At 62.5% G+C, this 19613-nt stretch overlaps 1 protein-coding gene across 3 annotated transcripts in view; it reads right to left on the reverse strand.

Annotated features, from left to right (window-relative positions):
- The window catches only part of Dok7 (docking protein 7), a 23605-nt gene extending 6912 nt beyond the window's left edge, over window positions 1-16693 (reverse strand). The window contains exons 1-6 of one of the 3 annotated variants that reach the window (XM_004624599.2): window positions 16589-16693; window positions 16474-16519; window positions 8590-8820; window positions 7597-7797; window positions 1821-1940; window positions 430-549 (exon numbers count right to left, since the gene is read on the reverse strand). In XM_004624599.2, the coding sequence (XP_004624656.2) occupies window positions 430-549; window positions 1821-1940; window positions 7597-7797; window positions 8590-8820; window positions 16474-16519; window positions 16589-16642 (772 nt within the window). In that variant the 5' untranslated portion in view covers window positions 16643-16693. Of the gene's footprint in view, window positions 1-429; window positions 550-1820; window positions 1941-7596; window positions 7798-8589; window positions 8821-16473; window positions 16520-16588 lie in introns of those variants that run through there. The other 2 variants (XM_023699942.1, XM_023699947.1) reach the window with 2 other exon arrangements.
- Window positions 16694-19613: the final 2920 nt, after the last annotated feature.

Here is a 19613-nt window from a genome sequence, read left to right on the forward strand (position 1 = left end):
TGGATGGATGGATGGATGGATGGATGGATGGATGGGTAGATAGATGGGCAGATGGATGCATGGGTGGGTGGGTGGGTGGGTGGATGGAGCAATGAATGGATAGATAGATGGGTAGATACATGGATGGGTGGATGGATGGATGGATGGATGGATAAGTGGTTGGGTGTATGGGTGAATGGATGCATGGGTGGATGGATGATGGATGGATAGATGGGTAGATGGATGGAGGAGTGGATGGATGGATGAGTGGATGATATATGGATGGGTGGGTGTGAAAGAAGACAGCATGATGTATGAGCCAGAAGACGAGAAGGAATGGTGGCAGAGTGGGTGGGTGATGGCTGCACACACACAGGAGGGGCATGAGGTGGCTGTCTGATCACACTGGGAGATGGGCTGTGGCCTATGCTGGGTTGACACTGGCCATACCTCCACTGCCTGGCCGGCCTGAGTGAGAGAGAATGCTGAGCCGCTTTTCCAGCTGCAAGGCTTCCAGCGCCTCCTGGGCCAACCGCTCCTCCACAGCCAAGGGCCCGCCCGGGCTCGGGTCTGCAGCAAAGAGAAAGGTGTGAGGCTCTGCTGCCTCCAACCCAGTTCCCACACTGCTGACTCCACAGCGCATCCAGCTGATTCAGAGCCTCAGGCATCCTGGGCCAACCTCAACACAGGGCTTCCCATGACCCGGATCCTCCCCAGGGCTCAGCAAGAGGCTGTAACCTTGCTCAGGATCCTGGAGCAGCCCCCATGCAGGCCCCTCATTGCTGAGCCTGGGCTCTGCTAAAGGAACCTCTTAAGCTGGACACCACACACACACACACCCCAAGGGACACTGCCTGCCAAGCCTCACAGGACACCTAAGGCTCCTACGTTGGGGCTGCTGACCCCAGGCTACCCTTATCAAGTCTGCCATCCAGGGAATGCACAGCCTCTCTGGTCACTGCCCACGCTGGTCGGTGTCTTCTGCTTCCCCCAGCACCTACTGCCCCATGCCATAATTTTGTGGGTCACAAAGCATGGAGGGCCGTGCTTGTGCCTACAGCCACAAGACAAGACAGCGCCAGCAGGGGGCGCTGCCACACTAGCCTCAGAGCCCGGCCACAGGAGGGCTCCAGCCTGGGAGCTGCCTCCTCCCTCCCGGGGGCTGCACCATGTGAAGCTTCTGGGCTGGATGACAAGTGTGCCCATGGAGGGGCTTGCCTGCCTTGGGAGCAGTACAGCTTGCACCCTGAACTCCCAGGCTGCACGCAGGCAGCAGGGCAAGCTCTGTCCTCCCAGGGATGAGACTGTCCTCCCCATCAGATTGTCCACACCCAGCCCTGTCCTGGACGTGCCAGAACCCCAGGGCCCTGCCCTGCCTGAGCCTTCAGTCCCTGGGCTGTATGGGTCCAGTGATGTCCGTGGCCACTCCTAGAGCATGGTGCCCAGACATTTTCCGGGGTGCCTTGTGCCCACCTGGACGCACCCCAGACAGCACACACCAGAAACAGAGGTCCTGAGCCCAGCTGTGAGACAGACCAGGAACATCCAGGGGACAGGGAGTTCCCACAGGCTCCTCTGTGCCCATCGGCACAGTTATGGTAAAACTATCCCCATAGAAGGTGCCAGGCCCTAAAGTGCCCAGAGAAGCCCCAGGCTGCCTGGCAGTGTGGTGGTCCTGACCACAGCCCCAGACCATAGGCTCAGTCTGTGAACCACAGGCAGGAACAGGCAGCCACCTAGTTAGACAGATGATTGCAAGTGGCCCTCAGGCCTTGGCCACTGTGTGGGCCCACCAAATACCCCCACCCACCTGGGCCAACCTAGCCAGGCCCCACACACACCTGGGAGAACTGGCCGCAGCCCAAAGGGGCCCTTGGTTGGTGAGATGCCACGGACGATACAGTCAAACAGGAAGCTGATCTGCTCCCCCTCAGCTGAGGACAGGAAGAAGACGCCAGCCCCTGCAAAGGGAGGAGAAGGATGCAGGGTCAGCCTGGCCTCAGCATGGCGGGGGGACTACTGCAGAGTAGGCATGGGTTTGAGGGGTGTGTGAAACCTGACCAAATTCTGCAGGACCCTCTCACCTGGTCAAGGACGCTGTGGCCTCAGAGCCCGGGACTTAATCGCTGTAACCCGAGGGATGCCACTGCATGTGTCAGCAACTGGGCACTAGGCACAGCACCCCCCAACTGCCTGTTGGGGTTCCACCTGCCCCCAAGGCACAAGGCTGATTCCATTCCTTCTGCAATGCCTGTAAATGTGGCCCTGTCCCGTGGTACACCTTCAGGCCGGAACAGTGTCTTTGTCAATGAGGGGGCCCTGAAGTGACTCCCTGGAGCAAGAAGCTAAGCCTCCACCAAGACAGGGTTCCTAACCTCCTTGGGGACAACACACTCTGCCACCAGGCAGTTATGTGATCTCACCGGCCCTCTGGGCCTCAGTTTCCACATCTGTACCAGCAATCCCTCCATAGGGCTGCTCCAGGCAGAGGGAGCATGTCAGGGCTCAGGTCACAGGACATGGCTTGTCACAGTGGGTGGCCCCATCCGGAGCTCCTGAGGGGGCCAGCTCTGCCCTCAGCCCACCTCAGAGGGGCACCCTTCTGTGACAGGCTGCTGAGGCAGGAGCGGTCCGGCAGGAGTGGTCCGTCCACACTGAGGAGCGAGTCAGCAGGGAGGGCCCAGCCTTGCCACAGTGAATGAAATCCCTTGCTGGCCGGTGAATGGGGAGGCAGGCCGGCTCGCCCACCTGCTGAGCCGGGCATGCGGGCCAGAGGCTCTGGTGGCGTCACCGCCCAAGAATCCCTCTCCTCCTGGTCTCTGCCCTTGCCCAAAGAAAGGCACGCGGCGGCGGCCGCACGCAGGGCCCTCGCACGTGGCCGCGGGGTGGGGGCTGGGCCGGAAGGGGCGCGGATCAAGGCGCTGCTCCGCGCTAAGGCCCTGCCTCTGGGCGCATCTGCCCCCCAGGCGGGCGCGGGGCTGCTGGCTAGCCCGCGTGTGGCCGGCCACCCTAGGGCGCACAGGGCAGGGCCATACCTGTGACAGTGGACATTTCATCCACGTGATGCCCTAAGCTAGGTGACAAAACAGTGTCAGTCTAGCTTTAGAGAGGAGAAAGTGAGGCCCAAGGAGGGCAAACTCTGGTACAGAGCAGCACAGGCAGGAAGTGGACTCAGGCCTAGGCCTCAGTGCCTAGGAGTGCTCAGCCTGGCCCTGGAGCTTTAGGGAGGAGGTGGTGGCATGGGGAGGAGGCAGACACCTGCCTTGGTGTCGCCTCACAGGACCCCAAGAGGCTCGTGCGCACCCCAGCCCTGGGGGGTGGGGCCGTCCAAGAAGGCCAGGTAAGCCAGGTGCCAGGGCGCATGAAGCATTTCATGGAGGCTTTTGGTGCCTGCTGGCCACCCCGAGGGCCAGGGCCCAGCCTTCCAGCTCCAGCGCTCACAAAAGGCCAGGCCTCTAATCCTGTGCTTACAGACAGCTGGCAGAGGCTGTGGGACAATCAGTCCCCCAACTATAAAAAACCACTGAGCAGGGAGTGGATGGCCCTGCATTCCGCCAGGACGTCTGCGGAGGGTCACACTCCCCGGGGACGCGCAGCAGGGCGGAGCTGGGAGCTGGTGACCTGCATCCTAGGCTCCAGGCGTCCCTCTGGCATCCCTGCCACCCGCCGGCCCCCGCTGGACCCCATCTCAGCACAAGGGACAAGGCCTCCCAGGACCCAGCACCGGGTCCTCACCACCCTGCAGGACCCCTCTCTCCTGCACCCCAGGAGACTCAGGCTCTGGATGCCTGCAACTCCGCACACGCCCAACCCGCAATCTCCTCCTGGACATGGGCCCCATCGCCTCCACAGCCGCCACCTGGGCTGTCCACCAGCTTCCAGGATGCAGGCCCTGGGGCGTGGTCTTTAGGACTCCTTCCTGGGCCAACCCTCTCCACCTTGGAAGCTGGTGATCACTGCAGATGTTTTTACGTTCACCTTCTCTGGGGCCTCATACGTCCTACATCTGTGCTGTCCCTTATCTCATGGGTAAGGACCGTGTTAGTGCCCACCTAGTACCTGACCTCAGGGCCAGGTATGCAGTGTGGATGGAGATGCCTCGCCCCTGCCAAAGCACTCTGCGCCCCACTTCCCTGTGTCCCTCTGCAGAAGGGAGGCGGGTGCAGGAGGCCGTGTCTGCTTTTGCTCCAGGCTTGCCTGCCCTGAGGGCCACCTGCCTCAGAGCCAGGGCTGCCCCTCTGGGGTCCACAGCCTGTGGCTGCCTCGGTGAATACACAGTGGCAGGGGTGACACCGCCAGCAGTGGGTGAAGCACAGGGGCCTGCAGGGCCATCATGCTGGAAAGCAAGGGCCTGGAGGGTGGAGACCTCCTGATCGACATCCTGGCTTGGCAGCCTGCCACTCTCCAGCTGCACCACCAGGTGACCCAGTCAAGGCCTGTGGAGCAGACAGGCGGCACAGAGCAGCCCAAACGCTTGACCACAGAAGCGAAAGGGATGAGGCTCCTCGTTACACAGTGACGGACACCGTAAGCATGAAGATAAGGAGCCTGGCTCTGGGGCAAGGAGGAGGATGGCAGCTGCTTGCTGGAAGAGCAGCTTTTGTCCTGGGAAGAGGCGGTGGGGGTGGGGGAAGCGCTCACTCTGCTGCAAGCTCCCTGGAGCCTGGTCAGCCTGGAGGGGCCCTCGGAGGCCGACTTCAAACTGCCTGCAGGGCCTCAAGGCTGCCACTGGGCCCCAAGAACAGACACCACAGTGCCACCTTCTGCTGCAGGCGATCACAGGCCCCTCCAGCAGCCACCACAGTCATAACCACCCCTGGACACACACATGCGTGGGCGCACACTGCCCGACACCTCAGGAGCCACAGCCCTCCAAGGGACGCAGTGCTCTCCTCAGTACCAGCCTGAGACCACTCAGCTGGGCACCGACCACCCTAGCAGGACACCTGCAGCTCCGCTCACCTGGGCTCATCCCCTGCCCAGACCCAGCAGAGGGCCCAAGCTCACACCTTTTTCCACATTTCGACTCTGCCGGGGTCCTGCTCCTGACCATCATCAGAGAGGCAGGCAGCCCCACCCCTCATCCCCTGAGGGGACTGGTATGTCACAGTGCAGGGGTGCAGGGCTGCTGCAGAAAGGGCGAGCAGTGGGAGCTGACACCCAAAGACGCTTTGCTAGAGGCCACCAGGCACGTTGTTCCCACAGGTTGCTAGGGTGTTGAGCCACCCAGGGCCTGAAGGGACTCTAACCCTGGCCAGGGGCCCAGACTCAGGCTGGTCCTCCACACACAGCCAACTCTTCCTGGCATCCCACTAGGGACACAAGGATCCACATGGTAGAGATGAGGAATTGGAGAAAGCACAAGAGAATCTGCAGGCAGCTGAATGTTACCCCTGAAATCCTCCAAAGCCACACAGCTTGGAGGAAGGGGGCACTGTGCTCCAGATTCCAGATCACTTCCCCGCCTAGGGCAAATGGGGTGACAGCTGCAGGCATCCAGGCTCCCAGCAGCTGGCCTGCCTGGTGGCCACCAGCTTGACCATATCCTGCCCAGCAGGGCCTTTGTTCCTGGAGAGGAAGAAGAGCAGCCTTCCACACCAGCCTGGGCACTCAGGACGGAACCTTGCGGGAGGGGAGCAGTAGCCACAGCGCCTCCCACAGCCCCCTCCTCCACCTCAACCACTGCCCCAAACACAGGGCGGCTCACCCCTTGGTCTCCTCCACACAGGGGCAGGTGTGCAGCCTGTGGGCACCAGACAGGACCCACATTGGCTGTCTGGCCCTGAACGCCTCCCTGGACATGGACAGGGACAGATGGCAAATGTCCTGTGGTATAGAGCGGGTGGGTCCCTGGAGGTGGCCCCAGACTTCACCGCAGGCAGTGGAGGCAGGAAGAGCAGCCTCCACCTGAGAGACGCACCGCAGGCGTTGCCCTCGCAGAGGTCACCCTAGATGCCTCCGGCCCAGAGTATCATCCCTGCTGGACCAGAAGGGCGGTCTCGTCCCTGACCTCTGCCACCCTGCTGCTGCTGCATCCATGTACACAGCACTACAGGGCTGGGGCCTCTTGAAAACGCGTGTCCACACCCCACACCACCAGGAACCCCTCCCCACCATGCGTCCTCCTTGCCCTTCTTGGGTTGACAGTCTGGCCTCGCCTCCAGCCACAGCCATGGTTCAGCCTCTCTGGCTGCCCAGCACCTTCCTGGGCCCACATCCACCTCTTCCGGCCATCTGTACCCCAGGACCATAGGCATCGCCCAGACTACAGCAGGTCAGTGCTGGGGCCACCAGCCCATCCCCATCCTGCCTTCTGCCTCCTCTTCCTTGGGGTTCTCACACAGCCTTGCCATCCTTGGAAACATGTGTTTTGGCTTTGCATGTCAGAACCACATGTGGGCCAGCTCCCAAAGTATATCCTTGTCATGTGCCACCAAAGGGCCCTGCCCCTGGCACCCCCAGTAGCCACACTGCTGAGCAGCTGGTGCTGAGGTTGGAGACTGGGCTCGAGAGTGGAAATCAAGCAGCCTCCGCGTCCTGTGCCCTGACCCTGCCCAAGCCCTCACCTCAGGGACCCTCGAAAGAGAAGGCTCTGCTGACCCAGGCTCAGGCTGGGCGCGGTGTTAACCCTGAAGTAATACAACTCAGCGGTGGCCCAGAATCTGTCCACTGCCTGCTGCCTGCTGGACACTTAGCAGCCCATGCCCTGGCCCTCTGGACAGTGCCAGGCTCACATGAAGGCCAAGGAGACCCTAGAGCCCTGTGGTGAGGCGAGCAGCTCTGGGGGTACGGGCTTTCTGCCTCAGTCCACTCTTCCAGAGACTGCCAGAGTCTTCCTGGGACTGACCCAGCCCCAGATGGCCTGCAGCACAGTGTAGGCCCCTGCATGTGATTGCTTGGTGGGGCTGACCGACCTCACTCAGAAGCACTGGGCCAGTCTGGAGTGTCCTCCTGGGCTTCCAGCAGCCCAGGGCAGACACGACAGCTCATTCAGGCCCCTGCCTTCCAGCAGAGTCATGTGTGACACCTAGGACATCCACCCTGGGAAGGGAGCCACACACACAAAAGACTGGGGTGGAGGTCCCCAGAGGGCAATATCCCTCCTGTCCAAGAAGAAATAGACAGGGCTGCACCCCTGGCCTAACATGCTGGGTCATCCGTGGCCTGTGCCTGGGAGCCCTGCAGGGAGAAAGAGGATGCTGGCCCTCTCCCACCTGCTCTGAGTGGCTCCAAAACCCCAGGGCAGTCTCCCCTGCTTGAGTGGGTGGGGCTGGGCCCCTGTCATCCTGCGGTCACCTCTGAAGCCCTTGGTGCAGAGCAGAAGGCCAGGCGCTCACCCAGCTGAGGACTCAGTGCTGTCCCCAGGGTGTTTCCTCTCATCCACCCCAGCCGCACAAGCACACAGGTGGTGAGAGGCTGGGCTTAGCCCATGGGGCAGGCAAGTGGAGGGAGGGGCCGGGGCCGAGCAAGGAGGGGCTGCATGCGTGCGTGTGGGACCCCGGCACACTCACTCGCAGCCTGCACACCGCCAGCCCCTGGGGCCCAGGAGGGGCAGGCCCCAGGAGGCTGTGTGTCTGGGGCAGAGCCGGCGGCCCAGTCCTGTGGCGGCATACTTACAATACCCACATCTGGTCCCGCCTTCGAAAATGAACCCATTGGGCACAGCTCCATAGCGCCGCAGGTCCGACAGCTTCCAGTGCCCCATGACAGCCGGGGGGACATCCCTGGCCAGAACGAGGACATCGTTGCAGAGGTGGAGGGTGGCCGGGCCACTCTCCAGCTTGGTGCCAGGAGCCACTGTCACACGGAACCTGTGCACTGGAGGGCAAACAGGGATCAGCGGGCGTCACAGCTTCTAGTCCTGTGCGACTCTGGCAGCAGAGAGGACACGGGGCATCACGGGTCCCTAGGGGCCCACTTTCTTTGCTCTCTCTTTCAGGAGCCACCTTAATTCAAAGAATTAGGGGGCTGCACGCAGCTACCTCCATCCTGACGGTGCAGCCCCACAGCCTGTGTCGTACTCAGCGCCTGTACTCCAGGCCTGGGACCCATGCTCAGAGCCCTTCCAATTTCACAGCAGGGAAACAGGCTGAGCGTGCCCAGCACCCTGTGAGCACGAGGAGTAAGGTTCTCGCTTCAGCCTGAGTCCGGCTCAGCCTGGCACCAACACACTACTCCAAGGCCACAGGGCACTGAGCCCTGCACCCCTCTTCCCACCCTGGAAGGCAGCCCAGCTCAGGAGGGGACATTACCCCAGTCTGCTGCGCCCACCTGAGGGCCATCTGTGCTCCTTCGCATCAACCCCAGAGCCAGAGGTCCCTAGTTCCAAAGCCACCCACCACCCCTGCCACCTGCAGCCCCATGGGGCCATGCTGGGTCACTCGGGATGTCTGCATAGGGCCTGGGCAGCCCCCTCCCCTGTGACCACCCCTGTCCACTGCATAATGAAAAGGGGGCACCACAGGGCCTGGCCAGAACCCCCACTGGAGAGCCTTCTGGCAAGGAAGGGGTGTCCCCTCGACAGGCACGGCAAGGCTCTGGTCTCCTGTGTGGGAGACAGCAGCCATCACGTCTCAGACGCTGCAGCGCAGACCTTGGGGTGTTACGCACCTTCCCCGAGCGCATAGCGGACGCGGGCGTCCCAGGCACACATGGCCTCGCGGCTGTCGAAGCCCAGCATGACAGCCTGGGACAGGCAGATGATGGCCAGCGTGTGGGCCAGGCCCTCATAGGGCAGGCTGGGCTCCAGACCACAGATGTCCGCCAGGGTCAGGCTGCTGCGCTCCCGGAGGCCCCTGGTACGCTCAGCCCTGTCCTTGTAGACCAGCATCAGCAGGCAGTCTGTGAGGATGGGAGAGGCGGGGCCGTCAGGAGCTGCCACAAACCCGCCCAGGCCCCAGGGCCGGTGTGGGCCTAGCGAGCGAGTGTCCTGTGCTAGGCGCAGGACCTGACTGGCCCGCGGGGCCCTCCTGGATCCTGCCCTGGGAACGCGCTGGGCTGTGAAACTAATACAGCCCCGCCTGAGCTGCTGCCTGTGGCGCCCCACTCTGTCCCCGGCCACCCCACCCAGACTGCTTCTGCTTGGTTTCCAGGGTTGGCCTGAGCTCCAACCCCTGGGGGCAGTGGGGACATCACCGGGCCTCCCAATGCCCCTCTGGCCTGGCCCGCCCTGGCCAGACCCGCAGGTCAGCAGCACAGTCGCTGTGCACCCAGGCCCAGACGCAGCCTGCCTTGCACAGCACAGGTGCTCCCATGTGGCCCCTGGGCACAGGTCCTGGCCCAGGTGGCCACAGAGGATGCTGCCACAGAGAACCTACCTGCCATCCCTCCAGGCAGGGCCAGCCTTGCACACAGAGCTCTTCTAAACCAGGCCACCAGTGGTCAGGGGACCCAGGACCCGCCACCTTTGCTGAGGGTACACGAGTGGGGCCCAACGCAACCCCTATCCACGGGTGCCTGAGGGACAGCCCTGCAGGATGCTCAAGCCGTGGAGCCCCGTTGGCCCACAGGGCAGGGAGGAGAGAGCAGTGGGGCCTGCCAGCTCTCTGCACAGGCCCAGCAAACCAGAGACCAGAATTCAGGTGACCACAATGCACACACCAATTGCACTGCAGAATCCAGCACAGAACCGCACACCTGTTCCCTTCCCAGCCCGGCCCCTCAGACCCAGGCCGGTTGTAGCTCAGCCAGGCTCAGCATGGCCACAGGCAGGTCGCAGGCACCCAAAGCCAGAGGACCGTCTCTGTGTTGCCCGAGAGCAGCCACAGACAGCAGGGAGCAGCAGGGAGCAGCAGGGAGCAGCAGGCACAGCTGTGTACCAGCAAGACTTTGCCAGTGAAGGAGCTGGTGGGATAGCAGACTCAGGCTTCTCCTGAGACTCTGGCAGGGTCTGAATTTTTGTCACCATGAAAGCGCAAAGGCACACCCCACGTGAGGAAGAAAAGAACCAAACACCTATCTGCCACCAGCAGGCCTCTTGCTGCAGCAGAGTTCAAAGGCGGAGCGAGAAGCCAGCTGGGAGAAGTAATCTAATAAGATGGCATAAAAGGAATGTGTCCTTTCAGGAATGTCCTCCCACCATGTCCCCGGAGCACCAAGAAACGAAACCCAAGGGTCAGAGTGGCACAGAAAGGGCATCGCCTGGGCAGCGGAAGCTGCAGAGCAGCAGTGGGTGTGAGCACGGCGGCTACCCTGCCTACCCAAGCCCTTGGCCGTCAGAACCTGGCTAGCTTTCTGTGGTTCTGTGGGTCAGTCAGGTCAGCATGAGTGAAGGACCAGGCTGATGTAGCCAGCGAGGCCAGACCTCTGGCCTCCTGTCACTGCCCAGCCACAGGCTGGGGACGCCTCTGTCCCAGAGATCTCATCACAGTGGGGGCACTCCTGCCAACGACCAGCTTCTGCAGCTGCCTCCTGAGGCCCGCAGTGTGGCCTACGCGCCATCAAGGCTGCCCACGCATGGGCCAGGCACCCCCTCCCCTGCGCCCAGAGCGAGAGGACTTGCACGTGAGAGTCGCTGCCTGCAGGCCCTATCCAAAGACTCCCTCTGCCCTACTCCTCCTGCAGTCCCTGAGTCTGTCCCTGGGGCCCCACAAACACTGGCCACTGCCCTGGACCAGATGTCCAAGCTACCCACTCAGGCCAAGGCCTTGCTGCCTGTGGCCCCTGCCTCTGCAGGGCTCACCCTGGATGCCTCTCTCAGGAGTCCCACTGTCCCCTCACAGCCACCCCTAGCAGCCACGGTGCCCCTCAGGGTGAGTGTCCAGGCTGCTCATTTGTCTGAGCTCCCAAAGGCTGCCCACCTCAGTGATACCCTTGGGCTGTGCAGCCCGGGCTGGACAGCACACAGCCCAGAGGAGGCGCAGACCTCTGTCCAGGAACAGATGGCACCTGCCGTGTAGCCTAGCAGGCCTGGCGGGGAGGTGTGGCCTCCTTTATTCAAGGAGTCACATTCCATTCTATAACCCCAAGCACTCTGCGAGGCTGAGGCAGGAGTACTGTGAATTCAAGGCTTGCCAGCTTGGGCAACTTGGTGAGACTCTGTTAAAGCAAAACTAAAAAGGGCAGGGGCTGCAGCTCAGTGCAGAGCACAGCCTAGCACTTCTGAGGCCCTGGCTTCAACCCCATTGCCGCAAAAGAAGCTGCACCACCAGACTCTGTGGAGAGAGGAACCCCCAGAGTTTCTGTGTTCGCTCCAGATGGGAAGCGATGCCAGCTCGCAGGATCACCGCCTCCAGCGCGACAACTCAACTCAGCAACAGCCAGAGGCGCCACATGTGACCCCTGCAACTACTTCCAATAAAAGCTTATTCAAAGAAAGAGGAAGCGGCTGGAGCTGAGCCTGCGACCAGTTTGCTGGCTCCAGCAGGAGCCGTGAGGTGCTGTGGGCCACGAAGCAGGTCTTCTTCGGCCTGTGCTGCACACCTGTTTGGGGGACTGCATGCAAGGCCCCACATTTGTCCCCAAGACCCTCTCCTGATGCCCCAGTGCCACCTGGCTGATCTCTCTGAACTTGGTCTACAAGTGCAGACTCCACCCACACCTTCCTACATCCATGGATCCCAACAGTGGCCTTAAACTCTGTCCCCTCCTAGTCCTGGGGAACATGAGTGTGGCACTTGGGGAAAGGCAGTGTCAAGCTGTGGGGCTCAAGATGAGCTGGGCCTCAGCTGTCCTGAGCCCACACCCTAACCTCAGGCTTTTGCCCCCACAGGCTTCAACTCAGGATCCGCCCGACTCAGCCTTCTAGTACTGGGTCACTGGATGGGGTATGACTTTTTGAATACAGGAGGCCACATCTCACCAAGCCAGGCCAGCCAGACTGCCTCTAAAGCATCCATCTGTCCCTGGAAAGAAGTCTGATGTAATGACAGGTGTTTTTGTGAGAGGCAGAAGAGGAGAGAGACAGGCAGAGGACAGGTGGACTAGGAGCCAGGGAGTGGAGTGACAAGGCCATAAGCCAAGGACACCTGGAGCCACAGGAGCTGGGAAGCAGAAAGGTCTGCCACAGAGTCCTGCCCACACCTGGACCGCACACTCTACCGCTAAGACCTCTGGGTTGTGTCGCTGCCTGACTCTCCAAAAGCCCCGGGAAACCAGCACTGGGGTGTTTTCAGTAAAGATGGAGCCAGGGGAGGCCCCGCAAGCGAGGGAAGCAGCAGGCCTCTTCCCAGCTGGCCAGTTGTAGGGAGGTGCCCTGCACATGACCAGTTTCCTTGGACACCAATGGCTAGGGACAGGGCATAGGAGGGACACAGAACCCGCACCCTGGCCCTTCTACCCCTCCTGGAGGCTGGGTCACCTGCCAGGCGCTCCCTGAGTGGCTGATGAGATCCACGGTCACCTTCCTGTCCAGCACCAGCCACAGGGCTCAGTCTACAGCTGGGACCCCCACTTCAGACTCAGGGTGCGGGTGGCATGTGGCTGAGAAGAGGACACTGGGGTTACAGGTGGAAGGGGACCAAGGACAAAGTGAAGGCCAGGAAGGCCATTCCTGTTCACAGACATTTGTGCCCACCATCGTGTGCAGGCCCAGGTGTGCACCCCACAGAGGGCTAGGGTCTGAGTGCTGCTGGGACACGCGTCAGCTGGGGGCCTTTGGGCCACGACAGGGGTGTGGGGGGCACAAGGGCATTAGTTTCCTCACAAGGGGACCCTGGGAGCTGCTGGCCTTGCTGTAAGGACACAGAGGGTGCTTATAAAGCACGCTGACCTGGTACACACACTCATGCACAACTGGTCACACGCATGTGTATGTGTGCAACCTGCACGCGAAGGCCCCAGTGAGTGCACAGCCAGGCCCCCACCCCTCCTCTGCCTTCCGCCACTGTGCGCAAGCTACCCACCCCTGAGAAGCGGGAGCCGAGAAGCGGCCCAGGAGCCCAGCACGTGCCTGTGGCAGACGCCTGAGTGAGCGCGTGGCCCATGCAGGTCGGGGTGGCCGGTGGGCCAGCTGTCCAGGGTTACCCTAGCAGGCTCAGAGTGCACCCCACAACCCCACCCCCCGAGGAGGCCAGCAGTGCAGAGTATATGAAGGAAGACAAGGAGCCAGGGCCAGGGCCTGCCAGCCCTCGAGAGAATGAGGACCCCAGGGCTCTGCGGGCCCCCACCCTGGTGCCCATCCCCACTCATCCCAGAATGCTGCTGCTGTACTCCTAGAAGTGTGGGACATCGGGATGCCCATCAGCACAGTGACTGCCCCATGGTAGGGCAGGTATCACCGGGAAGCGAGGCTGGGGCGTCTCCAGAGGAGGCCATTGCAGCCTGCATGGGGACACACTGTCACTGTGGGCACAGCCAGTGCAGAGGGCCCAGGTGGGGCTCAGGTGACCTTGGAGCCCTGGGCGCAGGCCTGGCTGCCTCCAAAACCCACCCTGGCTGCAGCATGGACGGCAGAGGCACCCACCCTGTGCAGCAGGAAGAGCAGACCTGCCCCAGCGCCCCGTGTAGCACAGGGGCCAAGGCGGCACAGGAGCCGGCCCTCACACTTGGCCCCCAGCAGCCTGGAAGCTGTGAAGGGTGAGCTGCATAGGCTAGGTGGGCTGGGCCAGGGCAAGAGGTGGGACAGCCCAGGGACACAGAGCTGGGCCGCAGCAGGCAGCTGGACCAGCACTGGGGATGTAAAAATAACTGTGGAGTCATGAGCTCCAGATGCCGTCAGAGCCAGGGCTGAGGGTGGCCGGGGAGGAGGGAGGACAGATGGACGGACGAAGAAGGCCTGGAGGCTGAGGAGGAGGAGGAGCAGCCATGCTGCCCAGCAACACCGGGGCTGGTCCCCTGGAGGTCACAGTGGCCTTGAGGCAGCATCCCAGGGTCCCGGGGGGACCTTGCTGAGCCCAGGACACAGCACTTCAGGAGAGCCCGGCTCTGGGCCCGCCTGCCCATGACTGACAGGAAGAAAACACTCCACGCCCCACGCCACTGCCTGGCACAGGTCACCCCAAGCCACCCCAGAACAAAGACAAGTACATGGTGGCAAGGCTCAGTGTGCTGCCCACTCAGCACCCCCAAGAGCCCCAGCAGTGTCCAGGCAGGGTCCGGCTGGCCCTGGCGAGAGCATGTGGCTCTGGCACACTGTACTCAGGTTCCCTGGCCTTCAGGGCTGCACCCTATACTGTAGTGTCACCATGGGGAGAGGAGAACCAGCCATCACCCCAGCCTATCCTCAGTGGGGGACAAAAGTGTCACCCCACCCCATAGAGGAGGAGGCAGCAGAGGTGCAGATGATGCGAAGCCTTTGCCAGCTGTGGAGGGGATGTGGGCACGACCCTGAAGCACATCTTCCCAGGGCACTTGCTGTCTTAGCAGAGCCACCCACAGTTGGGACCGGTCCCAGGGCCACAGGCTGCTTCAGGCACCCCAGGGGCTGCAGGACATGGCCTCAAGCCCCCCCTGTCTTGGCGGCGGGCTCCAGGCCTTTGCTACTGCCGTGACCACATGGACAGGTGTTCTCCTGCAGGCCGGGCTCCTGGAGTGTCTCTGAGGAGTGACAACAGGCTGGGACTCAGGAAACTGAAAAATCCCTCCATCCCAGTCTGAGTCTGGGCCAGATCCTCAGGGGTTCACTGCCTAGGACTACCCCATGGCCCTGCCAGCACTGGGCTCCTATGACCCCCTCAGGGGAGCAGGGAACAAACAGCACCTCAAGCCCAGCACTAGAAAACCCCGTGGCTGCGCCCAGCAGGCTGCCAGGGTGCTCCCCAGGGAGCGCCTCCTGTCAGGGAAGTAGGAGGGAGCCCCAACCAGCACAGGATGCTGGCCTCCCCCACCAGGGCTGCTGAGGGGGAGGGTCAGACACGAACACCTGCCAGGACGAGGGGAGGCCTCAGGGCAGTCTTGCAGCCGAGCATGCTGAAGTCCTGCCCCGGGGGGCCTGGCGGGGTCCTCACGTTCCCCTGCAGCCCTGGCCCTCTGCATGCAGCCTGACTGTGTTTTTTGCCAGCCAAGCTTCACCCCAAAAGCAGGTGCCACCTGGGTGAACCCCAGAAAAGAGTGCCCCTGCAGAGCCACACTGCTCCCCACCAAGCTACAGGGTCGCCTGTAGGGGTCCACTCAGGACAGAAAAGCACCTTCTCTACCAGGGCTGTGGATTTCACAAGACAGGAAAGTGGACTGGGCCCTTCCTCCCCACACATGTGGACCCTGGAGTCTTGGGGAGCGGAAGTTGCCCCCAAGGAGTTGAGGGGTTCCAAGGGGCCCTAGACACCAGCTCAGTAGCACTGACTGAGGGCTCAGCTTCAGGCTGGTGGGACAGCAGGCAGGACTCCAGGGACACTGATGCCATTGCTGCCCACCCGTCCCACCCATCCAGCCTGCTCTGGGTCACTGGTTGTCCACTGCAGGGACCTCTGTTCTCACCATGGGGACCCCAGCTATGCCTGAGAGCCAGAGGCCCTCAGCACCTTCCCTCCAGCTAGTGCCTGTTCATGTTCCGGCTGGCCCTGCCCTCCCTGATCCAGGCAAGGATGCCCTTCTGGGTGGCTGTCTGCCCATGGTGACCTCCCTGGACCCTGTTCTCTGCAGGGCTCCACTGAGCAAACTGGGTCCCTCCGAGGCTGCCTGAGTCAGGCCCAGCCCTGTGCTGGCCTTGGTGCCCCTCTCGCAGCCTGGCAGTGCCTGCCAGCCCCCCCACTAGGACACAGCCCAGTGCCTCTGAGGACAGAGACCCCATGCTCCAGGCAGTACGGGGCCTGGCATGAGCACTGAGGAAGTGTGGGGCTCCCAGAATGGGGCCAAGTCCTAGGCAGGAAGCGATTCTGCCCACAAAAGCAGCTGCCCCTCCCTGGGAGCCGGCAGACACCCGGCGCCTGCATGCGCCCCTGCCCAGCGTGCCCTGCAGACCCGGGTAGCTCCAAGGCACCTGTCCCCAGACAGCTGCAGCCTGTGGCTTTGCCCCTGATGGCTCCCGGCAGCCGGGGGCTGCTTGCTGACTTCCTCACTGGAGGTGCTAGCCAGGGCCGGGGCTGTGGGGGGCACTATGCCGGTTCCTGGAGGTCTGTGCCCCCAGACAGGGTCAGCACTACTTTCTGGGGATACAATGGTGGGACACTGCCGGTCAGCCAACCCAGCCCCAGCCCCAGCCCCCACACAGGCCGAGCTCCTGTGTTGAGCTGCACAGTGGCACAACATGGTCCCCAGTAAGGATGATGGCTTTCTGGGGTGCTCTTGCCGCAACACGGGAGGCTCTGCACACTGCCTCTCAGTGACCCGCTGCCCAAGCCCCTCTTCTGGACAGGCAGCTGCTGGCTCCAGGGGTTCCATGGAGTGGGCACCTTCCTGGCCGCCTGGGGCTCTGCAGCAGAGCAGGGTCCCTGTCCCAGGACTAGGCTGGAGGCGCTCTGGCTCTCCGGTTACGGCCGGGCTGGGTTTCAGGGCTCCGCTGCCGCCGCTGGGCTATTTCAGGCAAGCTGGCGCCCTCGGCTGCGTCGGGGGTCGGAGGGGCTGGAGGGGGACCCGCCCCCCACACCCTCACAGCTCCACTGCCTGCCCAGCACTCACCTGCCACCGGTGACGGCTTACGCAGTACGAGCCACCTACTCTTCCACTGCGGGGACAAGACAGCATGAGCAGCCGCCCCGCGCGCCCCCGCCCCGCACCCCCGCCGCGCCCCGACCTTCTTGCCGTCCCGCAGCTTGACCTGGCCCTCCACCAGCGCCGCCTCGGTCATCTTCTGTCATGGTTCCCACCACGCCTGCCGCCACCGCGCCCTCACCCTGCGCCCCAGGCGCCTGAGCCCAGGGTCACTTTCAAAATAGCTGGGAGGGCCCTGGGTTGGGCCAGGAGGGCGGGCCAAAGTGGCGGGCGGGGACTAGGGACCTGGCCAGTGGCGGGGAGGGGCAGGTCTGCAGGCCAGCCCAGCGTCCAGGTGGGACCTGCAGGCACGTGGGCACTCCTCCATACCTGCCCTCCATGCCCCCATCCATGCCTGGCAGTGCGTGTGGTGTGGCCACCTGAAGCTGCTGCAGTCAGGGGCTCAGACCTGGCAGACATCATGGGGGTGAGGCAGGCAGGCGGGCCTTCCTTCCAAAGGCAAATTGACAAAAGGGACAATGCTTGAGGCCAAGTTTGTGTCCTGTCCTCAACCTCCCTTGGTGCCTGCCCCTCCCCCACATCACGGAGGAGGCGGGTAGTGTGACTGTAGGCAGCCCTGGCCCAGGATGTGTCCCTGGCCTCCTCCACTGCTCAGGCAGGAGTGGGGCCACAGGGCGCACTGGTGACCTGCCCCCCACTCCCATCCCATTCACCCCTGGGCTCTGTCAGTGAGGACCATGGGTGCATGGCGCAGGACTGGAACCCGTGTGCCACCCTGGTGCCCGGGCCTCTCTGCTCAGCCTTCTCCAGCCCCTGGCCTGGAGCCACCTTGACTTCTCTGAGATGCTGCTGCTTCCCAAAATCTCAGCAGGGCTGGCCCTGGGTGGCCCCTCTGAGCCATGACCCCTCATCCTTCTCCGGATAGCCCTGCCAGCCGCCAGAAGGCGCCTGACAGGTCTACACCACAGGTACCTCATATCTGAAGAGCCCCTCAGGACCCAGGAAGTGGAGCACCTGCGTTGGCTGGGGACAGGGGTGCAGGTGGAGGTGATGTGCACTAGGACAGTCTCCTGTCCACACTCAGCCTTGGGCCTTCCTGGAGCAGCGCTTCAGGCGGGGACGGCGAGGGCTGGCCGCACCTACCGATGGCATGCGTTCCAGGCTTGCTCCACGCTGTCAGACCTCGAGCTCCAGGTGCCCCGCCCAGAGCAGAGGCTGAGGCCCAGAGTGGTACAGATGCGGCCCGGGCCAGCCGCCATTGCTGATGCCCGAGCAGGGCCAGCCCTGGAGCCCCTCCCCACCACCCAAGTGGCCACAGTTGATTCTGATGTCCCTGGATGGGGCAGAGAGCAGCAGGCACAGGAGGACGCCCGTGTGCTCCTGCTTATCAAGTGTGGGATGTTTATTCCCAGCACCCTGCCCAATGGCTGCTACCTCAGAGCCCAGCAACAGCCACTGGGAGTGGGTGGAATGGGGGGCTGTTGCCACAGACACATCCGCTGCCCAGGACTCCTGGCACGCACTGGTCCCCTAGGGAGGGGCAGGGCCCTGTGCATTCCCGGGCGCTGGCCCTGGTCCAGGCCTCGCCACACCCAGCTCTGCACCTGCACCTGCCTTGGCCTGGAAGCGCAGGCACTGCAGGGGCACACACTCCTTCCACCCCATGGCCAGACCCTCTGCAGTTGCCAGGGCTGTGGACAGTAGGGGCAGCAGCCTTCGAGGAGGAAGAGGTGGGCTGGCTCCCCTGTGACCTCGGATCGTCTCCTCCTACTAGTGCCTCCGTTTCCCCAGGTGTTACAACCGGTGTTCCTAGTTGTCAGTGGCGAAAGGCTCTGCCCCTGGAAGCAGGAAGGAGTTCACTGGAAGGAGGCTGGGCCTCTCCAGGAACCGAGTGATAGCTGGAGAGCTGGGCCTGCTGCGACAGTCCCTCCGGCCACAGGATGGCCCAGCCGGTAGCTCTGGACACTGAACACCACACTGTGGCCTGAGTCGCTGCCTGAGCTCACAGCATGGCTCTGTAGTGACGCCGTGGGCGGGGGGCACCCCAGGACCCTGCAGCCACGGGACCCTGCCTCGGCCTCGGCGCTACAGCCAGAGACACTGCCCTGTTGCTGTTGGGGGTTCTTCTCAGCTTCCTCAAGCTGCTGCCATGAGCTCTGAGTGAGTTAATGTGCGAGAGTCTCACTTTCTAATATTTGGCTTTTTGAGACGGGGTCTCACTGTGTAGTACAGGTTGGCCTGGAATTCACATGGTCCTCCTGGCTCAGCCTCTCAAGTACAGGGGTTACAGGTGTGTGCACCATGCCTGGATCTTTCTTATTTTCATTTTAATGAGAAAAAAAGATAAAATAGCAGTGAAACAGTTGCAAAACAGGTTAGTGAGACAGTTACAATAATTAATACGTTGCATATTGTTGTCTTCGTAGTAGTTATTCAGAGGACAAGATGCAGACATGACATCTTGTCTAAACAATATTAGTACAAACCTTTCTTCTTAATGAACAGCTCTTTCAAAAGAATCAGCTTTACACACTGGGGGAGGAGGGTTTCCTGACCTGGCAGCAGCAGGTGGCCGGGTGAGCTGGACAGAAAGGCCCTCTGGCTGCCCATGGCCCATTCAGGCTCCCTGCATTCCCTTGGCTAGGACGGGAGTGACAGCCACTGGGTCCCCCGGGCCACCCCACATCTAAACTCACAGGTCACAGGGCAGGACAAGGAGCCGAGGCTCAGCAGGGCCCACAGTGCGACTGTGACACGAGAGGAGGTGGTGGAGGGCGTGGGAGTCAGGTGTGGCCCCGTGTCCTCAGGGGAGGACAGAACGTCAGAGCGCACACTCCCCATGCACACAGCAAGGAAGGCTCCTGTACGTGGACGGAGACGGTGGCCAGCCTCCTGCACCCAGGGACAGCATGTTTCTGTCACCGTCGTGATGTTCCAGTGTGGCCACTGCTACAGTTGTGACACAGAGCAGAGCATGCTGAAGCTTGGCCACCAGTCCTTGGGCTACTGGGGGAGGAACCTTTAGGAGATGGCCTTGCTGGGAGGTCCTTAGGGCCCTGCGCGTGGCTTCAGGGCACAACAGGACCTCTGCCACTGCCGCTCTCTGC

Source organism: Octodon degus, unplaced genomic scaffold (genome assembly GCF_000260255.1).
Source record: "Octodon degus isolate 3935 unplaced genomic scaffold, OctDeg1.0 scaffold00006, whole genome shotgun sequence".
Taxonomy (NCBI): domain Eukaryota; kingdom Metazoa; phylum Chordata; class Mammalia; order Rodentia; family Octodontidae; genus Octodon; species Octodon degus.